At 39.1% G+C, this 19,395-nt stretch overlaps 1 protein-coding gene across 4 annotated transcripts in view; it reads right to left on the bottom strand.

Annotated features, from left to right (window-relative positions):
- The window catches only part of gpr153 (G protein-coupled receptor 153), a 63,100-nt gene that overhangs the window by 38,104 nt on the left and 5,601 nt on the right, over positions 1-19,395 (bottom strand). For all 4 annotated transcript variants that reach the window (XR_001610300.1, XR_001610299.1, XR_001610301.1 and 1 more), the window contains exon 2: positions 9,417-9,998. Coding sequence is in view for 1 of the 4 variants with exons in the window: in XM_016286299.1 (XP_016141785.1) it covers positions 9,417-9,769 (353 nt within the window). In the remaining 3 variants the exon portion in view is untranslated. The remainder of the gene's footprint in view (positions 1-9,416; positions 9,999-19,395) is intronic.

Genomic DNA, 19,395 nt, shown 5'->3' with positions numbered 1-19,395 from the left:
AGGAGGGTGAGTTTGATCAAAGTTGGAGCTAAACTCTGCAGGAAAGTGGATCTCACGAGCCATATTTGAGGTGTAATAGACATGAGCCTGTTAATAAGAATTTTGTGGGCAGTTTTTTTCCTTACCACTAGATTTGCTAGGGTGTTTTAGGTTTCCTTAAGTAAAGCCATGTGGTAAAGGGAATTAGTAATAACAGGCAGCAGTAGCCAGCATGGCTCACCTGCTGAGCACATTGTGCTGTGTCCTGGTTGGGAAATGTGTCATTTCAAACCCAGTCTAAAGTAAGGAGTTGATGTTTTTTGCAGAGATGTTACATGTATGTATGGTCTATGTTTGGATGGATGCTAAGAGTTTAAGAATGTATTTGTATGCTTTTTAGAAGGACTCTTTATTGGTGAGGTCATGGTTCAGTTTGGATTTAAAGTTATTTTCGACGTGGGACCATAGTCTGGACTATTTTTGACTGTTCCTGGTTAGGAAGAGTCTGGTGTTTGAGAGCTGTGGCGTGTTTTCATTACAAGAGGTTGGAGTATTCATTTGCTATCAGCCAACTTCAGCTATGGACAGTGTTTGGACATTGATGTACTACAGATAAGACTTTCACACACATCAACTTTCACATGACGAAGTGTTACAATCTTACATTGCTCTGTTTGCTTTCTTTTGTTTTTGGTTTTTTTGTACTTTTGTGTCTTTACATTTTTGGCTATATGTAGCTGTATTGACCTGAATTGAATGTTTTCTATTTTGTATTTAATAAATTGATTTGAAATCCCTTTGACTACTGTAAATTTTTGACAATACAGACATTAGTTATGTGGCGACTGCATCCATTTCAGATGTATACTAACTGCTTTCCCCAAAGACTTAAGTTATAGTAGCTGGAAAATACTGATAATGAAACAGATGTTTTAGATCAGGGGTGCAGAGCCAGCACTAAGGGGCCAACATTTTGCCAATGAGCAAATTCTCAGGAGCCCTGCGTTGGGGGCCTGTAAAGGGCCACCACAGGCTTGTTTGCAGGGAAAGCACATGAACATATCTTCAGACATGTCACATCTCTCCCCAAAGCTTCTCTAAAATGGTGGGAAGTCAGTATTCCTTCACAAGAGTCTCTGCAGGAAATTTCCTCATGACTTTCATCTTATTGGTGGCGATCTTATGAAGATGCAGATTGAACAGAGCCAACATTTCCAGAGTGGAAAGCTTAATGGCTTTCTCTTCTATGTTTGGACATGGACTAATGTGGTTAGAATGCCCATTTCCCAAAATGTGTTTTAAAAACATCAAGTGATGAAGGTTTGTGAGGTCCGTTATGGCAAACCTCTGGGCAAACCTCTTGTCATTTCCAGACCATGCTGAAGCCAGTGTCTGGACATCTGATGTGAGCCGACTCATTTTTAGTTGAATCTGGGACAAGCCACCTTATAAACAGGTCAAGTTCTTTACCAGTCCTTCGATTACAGGAGACTTCCAAGCCCAATAGTTCTCTGGCCTGTAATTAAATTTTATCCAGCTGTCAGAAGATCACAGCAAGGCAGAAATGTTGCGAGCTCAAACCTATCTGAACAAGCAGTATGGGACTCATTGTGATGTGAGGGTGACTGGCTTGTCAATTTAATGTTGTCTGTTGGAAATGATGCATCATGCAATATGGAGTTAACAGTAGTGCATTTCAGATTCAGAGTTCAGATGCAAAAGCCTCTAAGTGCCGTCTGAAATATTTTTCTAAAATGAGCATTTTTCTCAGGCTCCTATGTTTGTGTTCAGTTATTTTACTTTAATGGCAATGAAAATACCCTATTCATTGCCATCAAAGTGAAATTACTGAACTTACACATAGCAGCCTGATAAAAATGCTTATGGCCTTCATCTATAGTAGTATTCCCGCTGATATAAATGGCAGAGTTTTTAGAAAATGCTGTTAGACCCCCTGAGCGTCTGAAATTTATGAAAGTTGTCAAGTCAAGTCTGCTTTATTGTCAATTCTTCCACATGTACAGCACATACACACAGATAATTTAAATTGCGTTACTCTCAGACCCTTGGTGCATACAGATAACACTACAGTAGAACATAAATACAGATAGATACAGATTAAATACAAAATACAAAAAATACAACTATACAAATATACAAATAAGGTAAAATGTACCATATATATATATAAAGCACAAGGCATATGGCAGATAGAGTGCAAAACCAGTAAAGTAAACAACAGTGCAGATATAATGATTGTAGTGCAAAAAAAATTAATTGTAGTGCAAAAGTGTGTATAAAGTGACAGTATTTGCCTTCCTGATGCCGCGGGAAAGGTTGGCCCTAGCTGTCTTCAAGCCCACCTCATCTCTAGCTCTGAAGGCAGCATTCCGCGTCTTCAGGAGTCCATAGACTGATGTAAACACAAAGCCCTCTGCCGCGGGTCTTACCTCCCTCGACGAGAACTCTGTCCACTCGATAGCATGTCAGCTGATTGAGATGAATAGCGCAGTCCAGAACGCTGTTGTTGAGCCATGTTTCCGTGAACACAAAAACACAACAGTCTCTTACAGTCCTCTGAGTTGAGCATAGTAGTCGGATGTTGTCCAGTTTATTGTCCAAAGAGCGTACGTTAGCCAGTACGATGGTGGGGATAGCCGGCTTGTGTGGGTTAGCTGCTAGCCTAGCCCGGATACCTAGTTTATCCTAGCCCGGATACCTTGTCATAATTTCCTTAGAATATTTTGTGTTCCATGTGCACTAATTTTGTCAAGTTTGGACTTTCTGCACTCAAGACATCATTCATTAATGATTCAGTGCAAAATTTTTAAAGACATACATTTCATAGGCTTGATGCAAGTATTCTTACAAAATAACCCTTTTTATGCTGGCATACATGGAAACAGAGTTATTAGCAAAGACAAAGTTGCTTTACAGTATTATAATGCCACCTTGTGGCCAATTCTCATACGATTTGGTACACAGTCACATCTTTGCTGCATCCCAGTTCACCCACTTATAGTACGTCCTTAAAGTATGTACTCTTTTTGTGAATAAAAAGTACATACTTTTGAGTGTGTAGCAAAAGAGTAGACAAGCTTTGGGACATACTATCACATCATAACATTGTGGCTTTAACGTGCATCCTGTCACGGTAAACTGGCCTGCCAATCAACTTGTCACAGTTAACATCCTCCACATTTCATTTAATTTAATTTCCTACTGTATCAGAGAGAAAAGAAGAAGCACGTTGATCTGCCAGCCGTGGGTCTTTATGTGGAGAACTATTTTTGTATAAAGATGCATTTAAAAGTAATGACCAAACGGATCTTTATAAAAGTCCACATTGTTGTTAAAGATTAAATATAACACGGATAACATTATTATTATTATTTCTTTATCAGGTTAAATGTTGATTATTAGTCACCCAAATCTAAACCGCTGTGCATAAACATCGGTATGGCACATCCACCTAGTTTTTTTTTATTTATTTTTTTATGCTCATATATTGCAAACGCTTTTTATTCGTGTTTGTATTTCTTTGTATTTTGTGTTTGTATTTCTGAATCCTTCTCCAAAGCGCAATGGGTTGTGGGCAATATTAGCCATTTGAGTGTGCACGCATCCACACCTCGAAAATCTACCGGATATAGTAGACTATCTGATCTGGGAACATTTAGTTTACTTTTCAACATACTCTGTAAAAAATAAATCCATAAAATAACAGAAAAAGTACTGGCAGCTCATTACACACGACATTATTCATTAATTTTACGGGCATTTCTTTTAACTCTAAAACACAATGCAATGAAGTGTAAAATTCAAAATGCTGGTAAAACACCTGTAAAAAAAAAAATACAAACACGGAAAACTTACTTCAAATTATACAGTATATTGTGCCCTATTTTTACAGATTTTTTTTAGTATACTGTTGAAGATTATGATTTGGGACGCACTTATTCTAATCTCACATACTATTTAGAATGGATAGCATGCACATTGGGATGCAGGGACAGTGTATTAATATGTCAGCCATTCTGATTTTATGTTTTAAGATTCAAAATATGTTAAATTTTGACCCAAAGAACACAAATATACATGTTTAACTTGATTAATGATACAGCTGCGGAATTACAAGTGTTTTTCAGTTGTAGTTCCCCCTATGGTTGGAATTTCATTGCATCTTTGTGCATGTGTACTGAGCATGTGTACTGTGTACTGAGTGCATGTGTACTGAGAATGTCCTGTTGTATACGTATATGAAGTTTCATTAAGTGACCATTTCATTTGCTTATTTCTATTTATATATGCTTTGATGTATCAACATTAGTTTGATAATATTTGTCATGATGGTCTCTAGATAATAAGCATCAAGTTTAGTTTGAATTGGACTAACAGTCTAGGAGGCGTTGAAAAAAAAACAGGGTGTAATAAAATATAAATTTATAAGATATAAATGTCTTTGTAGTGCTTGACTCAAGGATCGAGAGGGAAAAAATGACTTTAGTCCTTATGGATCCAAAGTTCTGAACTAAAATGCAAATGTACCCCATGGGTTCTTCCTCATCAGTCACACCCAAAACCTTTTGCAGTCACTACTGAGTTGAATCAGGTGTGTTAGATGAAGGAGGCATCCAAAATGAACATTGTGTTGTATAGCAGCAGCATATCTTATATACTCACAGCAGCATGTTTGTGTATGTATTGGAAGTAGCATGTTTGTATACTTGCTCTACAGCTGCATACTTAGCAAAGCTAGTCTGCCAAGACCAAATACATTAACATTTTCATATCCATTAATATGCTAAAACTATCACAAGAGTTGTCATGACTGAAACGTTTTAAAGGGGTCCTACTATGCTTTTTCACTTTTTCAACTTTAGTTAGTCTGTAATGTTGCTGTTTGAGCATAAAAAATATCTGCAAAGTTACTTTTCAAAACCTACGACGAACGACTCGTTTGGACTACAACGCATATTTTCCGGGATTTGTGATATCACAAATATCGACGAATGGGACGAGACCTGGTTGAGCTGCACTAGAGAAGGCAATGAGTGTTATCACTATGTTGGAGACATGCTAGCTTTCCCAAGGCAGACGAACTTAGAGTGGTTACAATCATCCGGGTTTAAATCGCACTCAAATTGATTTGATTCTGATGCAATATTTACACTGAAGCTCGCAGGCGGCTATGGTAAGGGACATGATGTTTCCCGACCAGGCGCCGAGTGGAGCCAATCACAATACACACTGGCCCAGCTAACCAATCAGAGCACATTTCATATTTCAGAAGGTGGGCCTTCATTTGATACAGGAACTATTCGAGCCGTTCATGCCAGACTGGGTGGAGAGGTGTTGTAGTAATGTAAAATATGTGAAAAATAATTGTTTTTCGAACAACCTAGTATGACAGCCTGTTCTAGTACACCCCCAAAACAAAATCAAGACTTTGTAAAAGAGCATAATAGGACCCTGTTAATGTTTACTGGTGTAAATAAAGGATATAAGGTTTTCTTAAAGAATAAAGAAGATTCAATCTAAATCCTTCAAAAATTGTTCAAGTAATTGTTTTTCATACAATGACATTTCCTTTGTAACTCAGTATGAAATCAAAAAGTGATCTAGACCTATTCCTGCCTCTAGGCCATTGTAAAGATGTCTCCTGCCAATTTCCTCTGAGCAAGTATGGCTCAGTTCAAGAAACAGTGCAACCACTAAGTAATGTGCATAAATGACTGTTCAGTTCAAATTGAATTTAGAATTTTGGAGAATTGGCATTTTAAAACTATCAACTAAGTTTCAAACCTTTGTATTCTAAAAATATAGGATTTGAAATGATATCTAAACAAATAACCATGCATTCAAATGCTCTGAGAACTGTTACTTAAGATAACTGATAACTGAACCATTGGTTCGTGCAGTGATTAAAAGACTAACCAATGGCTCGGCAGCGGAGCTGCACGAGCCTATGGTGATGAAGCCTGCCAAAGCCCGCCAGAATGGGCGGGGCAACTGGCTATATAAGCGGGTGCTCGCCAGAGGATTCTCAGGTTACTTCGACTGAAGTGGTGACTGAGTCATGCAGCTACATAGCACGGCTAGCAACGCAGTACTCATTGCCGTATCTCAGGGAACCAAGGTTATGTTAGTATTCGAGTACGTTCCCTTTCGATACTACACTCGTACTGCATCTGCTTAGATGCATATGGGAACAAAGTACAATCATGCCATGCTAATGTAGTGGAACGACTAAAGGTATAAACTTCCATAAGCAACCAATGCTCATATAGAAGTTAACAATAACCCAAGGCTAAGACGGGCTGAGCTTCCTAGGTCACACTAGGTCTTCCTGGTTAATCATTCCAGAGTATTCCCTTAACTTCGACACCCAGGGATCGAGAGATAACAGGTGAAACAATGTCAGAGAACATGGGCGTGATACGGCCAAGGGCTCTCTGCCAGATCTGTTTACGCAGCGCATGTCACTTCAAGCGGAAAGGACCCTGGCCTGCAAGGCCAAGATTTCCAGGTTATAAAACTATGCGAATGTGGACGGCGAGGCCCAGCAGGTCGTCTCACAAATATCAGCAATGGACACACCACTGGACCATGCCCAAGATGAGGTGATGCCTCTAGTCGAGTGGGCCCGTACTCCAATGGAGCATTGGAGGCCCAAAGAAGAGTACGCTAGCGAGATGGAGTCTACTATCCATCTAGAGAGTCTTTGCTTCATGACCGGAAGCCCTTTGGTGCAGTTACCAAAGCTAACAAAGAGTTGTTCCGATCGCCTATAGGGAGCGGAACGCTCAATATAGATTCTCAAAGCTCTGACGGGGCAGAGCAGAGATAGCTCTCTGTCCTCTTCAGTTGGAGGAAGCGCGGAGAGCGTAATGACCTGTGCTCTGAACGGAGTGGACAGCACTTTAGGTACGTAACTGTGCCTTGGTTTCAGCATGAGTTTAGAGTCGTTAGGCCCGAATAAGAAGATTGCCAAGACCCTGAAACTGAGCTGCAGCATGGTGGCCAAGACCATACAGCGGTTTAACCGGACAGGTTCCACTCAGAACAGGCCTTGCCATGATCGAGCAAAGAAGAGTGCATGTACTCAGCGTCATATCCAGAGGTTGTGTTTGGGAAATAGACGTATGAGTGCTGCCAGCATTGCTGCAGAGGTTGAAGGGGTGGGGGGTCAGCCTGTCAGTGCTCAGACCATACGCTGCACACTGCATCAAATTGGTCTGCATGGCTGTCGTCCCAGAAGGAAGCCTCTTCTAAAGATGATGCACAAGAAAGCCCGCAAATAGTTTGCTGAAGACAAGCAGACTAAGGACATGGATTACTGGAACCTTGGTCTGATGAGACCAAGATAAACTTATTTGGTTCAGGTGGTGTCGTGGCGGCAACCAGGTGAGGAGTACAAAGACAAGTGTGTCTTGCCTACAGTCAAGCATGGTGGTGGGAGTGTCATGGTCTGGGGCTGCATGAGTGCTGCCGGCACTGGGGAGCTACAGTTCATTGAGGGAACATGTACTGTGACATACTGAAGCAGAGCATGATCCCCTCCCTACAGAGACTGGGCCACAGGGCAGTATTCCAGCAGTATTCCAGCATAATAACGACCCCAAACACACCTCCAAGATGACCACTGAGGGTAAAGGTGATGGATTGGCCAAGCATGTCTCCAGACCTAAACGGAAGGTGGAGGGAGCGCAAGGTCTCTAGCATCCACCAGCTCGGTGATGTCGTCATGGAGGAGTGGAAGAGGATTCCAGTGGCAACCTGTTGCAGAAAAACAGCCCCAAAGCATGATGTTTCCACCCCCATGCTTCACAGTAGGTATGGTGTTCTTTGGATGCAACTCCGCATTCTTTCTCCTCCAAACACGACAAGTTGAGTTTTTACCAAAAAGTTCTATTTTGGTTTCATCTGACCATATGACATTCTCCCAATCCTCTTCTGGATCATCCAAATGCTCTCTAGCAAGCTTCAGACGGGCCTGGACATGTACTGGCTTAAGCAGGGGGACACGTCTGGCACTGCAGGATTTGAGTCCCTGGCGGTGCAGTGTGTTACTGATGGTAGCCTTTGTTACTTTGGTCCCAGCTCTCTGCAGGTCATTCACTAGGTCCCCCCGTGTGGTTGTGGGATTTTTGCTCACAGTTCTTGTGATCATTTTGACCCCACGGGGTGAGATCTTGCGTGGAGCCCCATATCGAGGGAGATTATCAGTGGTCTTGTATGTCTTCCATTTTCTAATAATTGCTCCCACAGTTGATTTCTTCACACTAAGCTGCTTACCTATTGCAGATTCAGTCTTCCCAGCCTGGTGGAGGTCTACAATTTTGGTCTTGGCCATGGTGGAGTTTGGAGTGTGGCTGTTTGAGGTTGTGGACAGGTGTCTTTTATACTGATAAGGAGTTCAAACAGATGCCATTAATACAGGTCACGAGTGGAGGACAGAGGAGCCTCTTAAAGAAGAAGTTACAGGTCTGTGAGAGCCAGAAATCTTGCTTGTTTGTAGGTGACCAAATACTTATTTTACCGAGGAATTTACCAATTAATTCTTTAAAAATCCTACAATGTGATTTTCTGGATTTTTTTTTCTCATTTTGTCTCTCATAGTTGAAGTATACCTATGATGAAAATTACAGGCCTCTCTCATCTTTTTAAGTGAGAGAACTTGCACAATTGGTGGCTGACTAAATACTTTTTTGCCCCACTGTATATATATATATATATATATATATATATATATATATACATTCAGTCTCCTCCACTGACCATCATAAGAAAGAAAGTGAAATAGTAGGTATGGTAAGATACTAGGTATGGTAAGATTCACCGATTCGCATCGGTGCATTGGCATGTGATGCATCGATTTAAAAAAGTGTGCATTGGATACAAGTTGGCATTTGTATCCCGATGCATTGTTTCTAACATATTTTCCTCTGTAAAAAAACATTTGATTTATATATAATTATTAGTTGATGCACTGTACTTTTATGATTTATTATTTTGTGACCAAAATATTTTATATGTAGATTGATTTTTCCTCTCTAAACTGTTTCTGAAGTGCTGCTACGTGAATTTGACGTATCACAACACTACGGAGACCGAGGTGTTAGGAGTCAGAAGGCTCTTAAGTTAATTTATGATCTAATTGAAATTGGATCGCACTGCATTGTAATAGGGGTGAATCGTATCGCATTGCACCAGTAGCTGCTTCATATGTATCTTTAATGTATCGTAATGTTGGCTATGCATTGAGATGCGTATTGCATCGACCTCAGTTATGGAGATGCAGGTTTTATACTGTTTATTAGGTATGCATTTGCTGACCTATTTGAAAACTTCAAACAGCATTTATGTGTAAATGAGTAAGCATTAAAAGCAAATAATTTCCCACTTTAAGAAAAAAAAAAGTATTTTTGGCTTACCTATAGTTGACAGGCCAGCGGACCATCCACATGCGGTGGTAGGACAGGGAGGTGACGGAGAAGCAGGTGACCAGGGTAAGGGTGTAGAAGGTGGAGACAAACACCTTGCAGAGTCCTTCGTTCCACTCATAGTTGGAGTGCTGTCGCCGCAGCTGAATGACGCAATACATGGTGATAGGGATACCCATGTTGAGGATGTGTGTGCCAGCCAGGGTACAGATGAGGAATTCCAGAGGCTTCCACTTCTTCTGCTTGGCGCTCACGCTCAGGATTCCCCAGGTGTTGGCCAGGATGGACACTCCCGAGCAGACCAGCCAGGCCAGTGCGTTAGTGCTGATGACCTCATCGTTCATGATGGAGCAGCCTGTGAGAGCTGGAGGGGGGTGGAATGGCAAAAGGTGTGGGAGCAGCCGCGGGCAGAGGCAGGTGCCAGGCCCGAACAGGCATTCCTACAGGGACGGGCAGTCCTTCCTCCGGATGTGCTGAGAGGACGAGGCGAGGGGCACAGCAGCGTGAGGGGGCAGTTGACTTGGGCAGAAGAGGAGCACACGCACTGAGAGCCACTCCATTGCCGTAATAATCCTGAAACAGAAAGGAAATGACAGATCTTGAAAAGACAGATACGACAAGAAGAGACATTGGAAGACATAAAGTGCTTGTAGTTCTAGGAACTCGTCAGCAGAGTGGTTCCTAGAGAACCAATTTCTCCCTCGGGCCGTTTTCCTGGTAGCATTCGCACCAGCAGCAGGAACTCTGAAGTGGCCGACAATGATGTCTTTATTCACGGCATTTACAAATATCAACAACCGGTGAATGGAGGACGCCACGTTTGGAGCAGTTTTTGTTTTGTTTCATGGGTTTCATGATAACAGAGATGGAATGTAAATGTACAGTTAACGCGATTGAAAGAGCATGAAAATCGGACTAAATCTCCTATGACATCTTGTAAATCATTGAGGCTGAGAAAAGAACACAACGCTGCAGACAACAGGTAAATGTCATTATTATAACTGTTTTCCATGTTCATGGAGTAAATATTTTTAAATGTTTTTTTAAAAATGGCAGGTAGCCGGTGTTTCTTATGTGTTTGGCCAATCAGTGTACACTTACGTCACTGGTAATTGCTATAGAACTGTTTTAGACCCTGCTCTGAAGTAAGAGCTAATTTAGTTCCCCCAAATGGAGTTCCTAGAACTAAATACATTCCTAGTTCCTGTGGTGCGAACATGCCAAAAAGCGGAAATTCTGCTAATAGTTCTAGGAACTATGAAAAAGTTCCTCCGGTGCGAAAGCGCCTATAGAGTGGCTAGAATACTGGTATTAAATCATACATTTCTTACACCTACTGTCCACTGGAATTCCATCACTTTTCCAGTTATTTACGGCTTTTTCAATTCCTTCATATATGGGTTGCGGGGCTGAATTGCCATTTGTATTCTCAATCCTGGCACCCCACCGCTCTGCACATTTTGTATGTATCTCTTATCTAACACACCTGATTCAGATCATCAGATTAGAGAGACCTACTCTCAGAATGAACTCAAATAAAACACAGCATTCTCAATACTGACAAAATAGCTTTTGGTCCCGTTTTATATTAGGTGGCTTTAACTACTATGAACTTACATTTAAAATAATAATTGCACAACAATATTTGTATTACAACGCGTTTTACATACTGAATAGACTTAAACACCTCAAAGTCATACAGTAACCGTAGTGTACTTGCTAAAATAAAGTTATAACTTATAAATAAACAATATGAATATATGACAGATATTTACAAATTATTGTTCCATAATATACAATATAACATTATATACATGTATTACCATTCACACAGCTATTCAATCAACCTCCCATTTATTCGGTTGAATGCAGAGTAAATTATGTACTCCATGCACATTTTTAAAGTAAACACAAGTTGTTTTTATTTCAGTGCATTTAATTAATTTGACCTCACTCAAAATACAGCTCTCCTTGACTATCCCAGAGACAATAGTCCCTGTTTGTCTGTCTTTAATCGCGGTAAATTTGGCAGTGCTAACTGGATCGATAAAGCTGTAGCCTATGTCAAGCCCAACATCGAAAAATGATCTCACAAGTACCACTGCACAATTTTCTGTAAGAACTGCATGGTTAATTCTTCTCGATAGTGTTGTTCTTGCCTTTGAGTGAAATCGGCTTCCATTAATTATAGCCCTTTGATAGAATGAACACTGGTGAACATTTATGCCATTCTCTCTAAGAAGATGTGCCTCTCTGGGTGTTGGTGGTCTTGGTGAACCAAGGAAGATTACATTAGTTTTAGTCACGCAGTTTTTGGCAACTTTGTACCCACGTAACATTTTTGAGTCGCCCGCAGTGTGAGGAGAGTGAGTCGCCAGCTGAGGAGAGACAGTCGCCTGCCGTGTGAGGAAAGTGAGTCGCCAGCTGAGAAGAGTGAGTCGCCCGCCGTGTGAGGAGAGTGAGTCGCCCGCCGTGTGAGGAAAGCGAGTCGTGGCAAACTCAGTAGCTCCTGGCAATAGTATAGTGACAAGTTATTAGTCTTATTTTTGGACCTTCCGGCCCGCCATAAGCATCCTGCAGTGCAGTTCCAACCTTTCCTCTAACACACATCTTTGTAATGATCAGGAGTTCCTGAAAATCTTAATTAGCCAGTTCAGGTGTATTTGATCAGGGTTTGAGATGGTAGAAGGTAGATCTCCTGCTCCATTGAAGCATGGCCACTATTTACCAACTCTAATGCCACATTTTGCAACTGCGGTTTAAAATGATAGCTTTGATACTATTCACAATATTTCAAACTATTGCAAACATCATGAACATATTGAATATGTAATATATCACCTAGCCCCGATTACAGTTTTTTTTCAACTGCTTACAAACAAAATCTTTACTTGTCACACAATTTCTGAAACCTGACACTCAAACAGCAGAACCACACACCAAATCTGCAAAACCATACACTAATTCTCGGCCTTTGACTCAGTTTTCAATTTCATAAAACACTTTTTGCAAAACACAACACACAATTCTCTATATAACGCACAAAAACAGGAATTAATATTATGGCAAAGGTGTTTGCAAATGTTTGCTTTTGAGATGTGTTTGTGATCTTTTGAATGCAGTGCTTCCTTTTGCAAGAGATGTGAGGCATCTTGCATTTTGTGTGTGCAATTCTTGGATTTGTGTGTAAAGTTTTGAAAAAAAGAGGCAAAGTTCTGAAAACGTGTATGAGCAGTAAAAAAAAAAAACTGTAATAGGATACCTGGCTTCAGTATGTCTATATAAGATTGCTTTGTGCATAAAAATGAGACCTTTATTATTACCTTTTTTATTGCTTACACTAAAATTAGGATCAGGTCTACCAAATTCTTGCAGATTGGGCAATCAATCAATCAATCAAACAAATAAATAAAAAAACATTAAGGGTGTGCTTCATTAGGTAAATAAAAAAAATACTCTTTGATGAAATGTTTATGGGAGTGGCAACGGTTAAAAATAATTTCCAAGCAATTTGTAGTGAATCACAGCACTGTTTGAAATTAAGCAGTAAATTACAAACATTTCAAACCACTTACAATCTATCCAGGACCACTGAAGTTTGCCCAAGAGCATAGACATGAAGATGTTGTAAGACACCCTAAGAAGCCCACACTGTAAAAAAAAACTGCCAGGAATTTACAGGATTAAAGAGTATTATTATACAATAAATTACTGTACTCAGAAATGCACCGTGAAATCAATGCATGCTGTATATTCATATTTAAATTTCTGATCTAGTCATGTCAGAAGTGTGACAAAAAAACATTTGCCAAAATGTAGCTAGAAATATGACATAAGCTTAATAATATGTTTAATTAAAAACAACAAGAACTAAAAAAAAAAAAAAAAACTCTACAGCATGATATATTCATGCTGCACTGCATGCTGGGTGCTTTCATAGTACAAGGTTAGGGTTATGAAAAGTATGATGCTGTGTTTACAAGCAATTTTTGAGAGTACAGTTAGATACAAGAGAAGTCCCATTGTGAACTTACTGTGAAAGTAACCTGGAATATACTGTAATTTTACACTAACATTTTTAACAGTGCAGGATAGCTAATTCTGGTGTATTCGATTAGGGTTTGAGCTGAATTTTGTTGGAAGGTGGATCTCCACAAACAGGAAGAGAAGAAGATTCTACATGTGGTTTTATTCTACATGTGGTGAGCCATTTCATTACGGACTAAAACTGTTGTAAATTATAACAAAATTGTCACCTTACACCACTTAAATTACACAAGGTTGCATGCAAACTTAGTTTGCCTGCTCCACTGAAGAATGGCCAATATTCACCTTATCACATCTCTGACATGTGCCAAATATTTATCATTGTTATGTGGTGGAGTTATGTCATTTCCAAATCTCCAAAACAAAAACCTTGCTATGCATTGTGGTATACAAAAGAGCAATAAAGATATAAAGAAACAACGACCACTCCTTTCATGTTGTGAGATAATAAAAGTAACATATGATCTCATTTATCCTGCAATCATCTGTTTCAAATTGCAAGACACCACAAGAATTGATATGCAAATTACAGAAAACCAAGCCAGAATAAGAGTCAATCACACTGTCAGATTCTCATGAATAGACCCTGCATTTAAATAAGATAATAAAATAGGATAACATAGCACTTTTGTGTTATTCACAGACTTGTCCTTTCAAACAAATCTGATCAGCACCAGTGCTTGTCTTGTGTGTGTGTGTGTGTGTGTGTGCGCGCATGTTCATGTGGTTTATGAGGACACAAATTTGTATAATAACATGGGTATGACATAGGTATTACAACGAGAAGGTGATTTATGAGGACATTTTCAGTGTTCCCGTAATTCAAAAGGCTTATAAATCATTCAGAATTAGTTTTTTTGAAAATCTAAAAATGCAGAAAGTTTCCTGTAAGGGGTAGGTTTAGCGGTAGGGTTGGTGTAGGGCAATTGAAAATACGGGTTGTACAGTATAAAAACTATTACGCCTATGGAGAGTTCCCATAAACCATAAAAACAAACCTGTGTGTGTGTGTGTGTGTGTGTGTGTGTTAACACAAGCAGAGAGCATTAACATCTGAGCAGATTTTTTGCTGTTTGTTTTTGCCAAAGACACCTGACAAAACCAATATCATGCCAAAATTTATTTATTGTGAAGGGTATATGGTAAACCAAATGCTGTTTTGTGTCTTTTTCAAGTTTTTGTCGTTGAAGACTTGCTACTGTAGACCATTTCTTAGATTGGTGTGTAACACATAGTAGAACGTTGGGCATCTGTGGACTCAGATTGAATTAAAAATAGCTCAATGTTTCATTTCTTTTTCAATCAGAGGAACCTAGTTTTCACACAGTAAAAATCTAGGTAAAAATTATTTAGCTAGGTTTTACAAAGTTTTTTTACACCCAGTTCCAGTTAACAGGATGACTTCAATATGTCTATAATAAAATTCCATTGTGCTAAAAAAGCATACCTTTATTATTACTTAAAATGTCTAAAATTTTGATCAGGTCTACCAAATACCATTCAGAGAAAAACATAAAAACATTTTAAAAAGTGTGAGATGAAAGGTTTCTTATGTCCATCATTGTGCGTTTTAAAATCATTTCCATGAATCACACCATTGTTTGAAAGCATCAAAAAATGAAGAACATTTTAAACCACTGGCAATCTATCCAGGACCACAACATTTTGCCCATGAGCATAGAGATAAAGATGTTGTAACACAACTCTAAGAAGCCTAGGATAACAACAAGACGTAGATGCACATCTTGCCTCAGTCAATGTCAAAGTGCATGAGTCAACTATCCAAAAGAGACCACACAGCTTCACCCTACATGTGAGGTTACGATGGAAGAATTCACTGCTGTCGAAGGGGAATTCAAGATGAGATTTATCAACAGTGCAGATGCTAAGATGGAGTCTGTATATAGTTTCTCCTAAACAGCCATAAGACTGAATGGACAGCAAAGGAGACATTCTCTTGCATCTCCTACTATAGTTCTCAGACATTTCCTCTGAGAAAAAGACCCCTGAGAATTTTTTTTTCAGTTTTAGAAAAAAGACCTAAACTCATTGAGCTCAGATTTAACAAGATACCAATATATGCAATCAACAGTTTCAATAAGAGCTCTATAAGAACGTTTTCCATCAAAGAAAGAAATACTCTAGAATGACTTGGCTAAAAAAAAAAATCTTTATCAAAGTTCAATGCACTTAGAAACGAATAGCAGTTGCAGTTTTTGTTAATACTTCATGCTAGCTTTTGACAGTGTTTTTAGGAAAAATAAATTCCAGCTGTTTGCTGATTAAGACATTAAAGTGACTGAGGACTGTGCTGCATGTCCTTCATTCAAAATGTATCTGATGTTTAAAGGGGTCATATGATGCGATTTCAAGTTTTCCTTTCTCTTTGGAGTGTTACAAGCTGATTGTGCATAGATAAGATCCCTGAAGTTGCAAAGACTAAAGTCTCAAAACCAAAGAGATATTCTTTATCAAAGTTAAGACTCTGCCACGCCCCCCTAAAACGGCTTGTTCTAACACGCCCCCACATATCTACCTCACTATGTGGAAATATTAGCATAATGCCGCCCAAATGTTCACGCAAAGAAAGAAGGCGTGGTTTCAGTAACCGCAGTTAGTGTTGAAGCAGCATGTCAGGGAGACGCTGTGTGTTTCTAGACGAAAGCAAAAGCACTTTATTTGGCCTTCCGAAAGTAGATGCATTTAGGAATCTTTAAGATTACTTACAACAGACCAGCAATGCATTTTATAGATGACCGTTTCGTGAACCTAGGAGAGGAAGTAATTCTGACTTTGCTATGACAATCCGGCGCTTCTGAATCAGCTACTGTTTTGTTACTAGTTTAAGTATTTGTTATGGACTGTTCAAATGCAGAGTTTTGCGCATCGTGTGTGTGTGTGTGTGCGCGCGAGAGAGAGAGAGAGAGAGAGAGAGCGACTCTGTTCCCCTTTCAGGCTCTGTCTTTACATTTATTTTGAAAGATGAAGCTCGCGATTATGGTAAGGGATGTTACATTTCCGACAAGTGCTTGCGGTGTTCGGCCAATCACAATGCACTGGGCCAGCTGGCCAATCAAAGCAGACTGCGCTTGTCGGAAGGAGGGACTTTGTAGAAAATTAGGCGTCTGAAAGAGGCGGGGCATAGAGGACCTACAATAATGTACAGTATTTGAAAAATAATGTGTTTTTTGAACATTAAAGCATGTCAACATATTCTGTTACACCAAATACACAAAATAATGATCTTTAAAAAAGCATCATATGACCCCTTTAATAATTGACCACTATAACCAGAAGGAATGACCGGGAGTGGGTAACTTCAGTGTGTCCTGACATACACTTGCACCTAATTAAAAAAACAATCCAACCAAACACAGAACATTATTGCGGCTCTTTCAGTATTCAAGGTTTTGTATTCATTTTGTGCTGAATTTTGTGAAATACAAATACCAAAAATCATTGTTGCATGCTAAGTTGATGTAAATTCATGAAACTTTTGTCATCATTTACAAAATGATTACATCATGTTGTTCCAAATATGTGACCCTAGACCTCAAAATCAGTCTTAAGTCGCTGGGGTATATTTGTAGCAATAGTCAAAAATACATTGTATGGGTCAAAATTATAAATTTTTCTTTTATGCCAAAAATCATTAGTATATTAAGTAAAGATCATGTTCCATAAAGATATTTAGCAAATTTCCTACCGTAAATATATCAAAACTTAATTTTTGATTAGTAATATGCATTGCTAAGAACTTCATTTAGACAGCGATTTTCTCAATATTTAGATTTTTTGCACCCTCAGATTACAGATTTTCAAACAGTTGTATCTCGGCCAAATATTGACCGATCCTAACAAACCATTCATCAATGGATAGCATGAATGTATAAATCTCAATTTCACAAAATTTACCCTTATGACTGGTTTTGTTGTCTAGGGTCACATATGTATAACCTTCATTCTTCTGCAGAGCACAAAAGGAGATATGTGTTTCTTCTTTTTTTGCGCTGTATGTTATTTCTCTAAATAAATAAATACAAAATTATTAGTTATTAGTTAGTTATTATTAGTTTCAACACAAAACGACAGATCAACAGATCATTGAACTTATAATTTACAATGCTAAATTGACTGCATGCAATGAAATTGATCTGACAAATATTCAAGGACTGTGATGCAAAGATCTTTTTATAAAGTAAACTGAGCAAGCAGCAAAATGATTATCGAGTGTACTATCGAGTAAAACACACTTGCACTCATGAAATCCAAGCAACCGCATTGGGTTAGCTCTAGAAGTGTTTGTATACTGTTTATTGGTTTTCTATATACATACATATTTAAAACATGACAGTTGTTTTCAATGAATTTACTGCCAGGACTGATCTGAATGATCAAGCATAATGTCCATATGTTTATATTTCTGTGAAAAGAGAGATGTACACTAATTCTGACTTACTGTACATCTACACTGAGCTGAGAGAAATGTGCCGATTAGCAGGATCTCTTTTTCATAAAGCACGGTTTTCCAGGATTGTGACACTCATGTTAGTATTTGTGGCTATTTTAGTTGCAAGGAATTCTTCACTTAAATATAATAATAAAAAAACTGACATTCATTATTAAAACATAAAAGGACATGAAACATGTCTAACCCTAACCTTAGAGTAAAATGGATGGTTATTCAAACCGCCAAGCTCCAAAATGGACTAAAATGTACCAAAGTATTATAATGACTTGTCTCCTGGAATGTTGGCTTTATATAGTGAAGAAACACAACTCTCATTTTGCAGAGGCATATCTTAAACTAGGTGGGTAATGTGACACAAGAATGTTGTTTGCTGTTAAACTATAGGCACAATGCTTTTGCACATGTCAGTATAGTAGCATTCTTTTTATTATTGTTTCTATTATTATATGCTCATTAGACAGGAGACTTTATGCCGACAATGGCATGCCATACTGATCTTGTTTGTAAAGGAGCAACAGAACAATTCTGCTGCAGTATAAATGGTCTGCAATGGAAACACTTCACACATAATTGCTGTGTTGAACAAGTTTCCAAAACATAATTAAAGAGAGAATGTCTGACAATGAGCAGGCCTGTGAGCAGAGCCGAGGGTACACCAGGCATCACTTACTCACACACGTGCTTCGCTCTATAACAGATATTGTGGGAGAGTTTAGTACATTAATTTGCAAGAAACTATTCTGCACAGCCTAAAGTGTTTATACTGTTGTTTGAACACTCTCTCAGCGACCTTTCTATTTCATATTTCCTTTTAGAGGAACAGTAAAGCTGTTTGTTGTATTGGAGCTTGCCTCTCCCGTTTGGCCCAGTACTTCCGAGTATCTGCAAACAGATGCTTGGAAAACTGTAAATCCAAATACTATGGTAAGTGCTCACGTAAGCTTTGTGCACTTTTCTACAAATTCACATAAGTGGTAAGTGTGCACGTTATGCTTTGTGCACTTTCTAAAATCCACATAGCTGGTAAGTGTGCACGTTATGCTTTGCCCACTTTCTAAAATCCACATTAGTGGTAAGTGTGCAAGTTATGCTTTGCCCATTTCTGAAATCCTGTATGGTAAGGGTTACGCGTTATTGACCTCGTTCCCTTTCTCTGAGTTGGTTTAGACCCCGGTACCTTGGGCTCCACTCAACTAGTGTGTCTCTATCGACACACTCTGGAAGCATCGCTCCCCTCACCATTGAGGGTTATTGTGAGTGTGGTGTTTCTTTCGAGCGTTAATCCTCTCTGAGGAGTTGGATTCCTTGCTCCATGGGCTGTCCTCGTGGTAGTATTGAGCAGTGCTCCCCTTTTTTATCAAAGGGTTACCTGGAATGAGCAACGTTATTCCTCTGAATTCGGAGTTCTCCTCTCACATGAGAAGTTTGAGTTCTCTGTTTCTCCAGAGCACC

Source organism: Sinocyclocheilus grahami, unplaced genomic scaffold (assembly GCF_001515645.1).
Source record: "Sinocyclocheilus grahami isolate Dianchi unplaced genomic scaffold, SAMN03320097.WGS_v1.1 scaffold208.1, whole genome shotgun sequence".
Lineage (NCBI taxonomy): Eukaryota > Metazoa > Chordata > Actinopteri > Cypriniformes > Cyprinidae > Sinocyclocheilus > Sinocyclocheilus grahami.
Note: the sequence above shows the minus strand (reverse complement) of the source record. Positions and strands in the feature narration are given on the sequence as shown.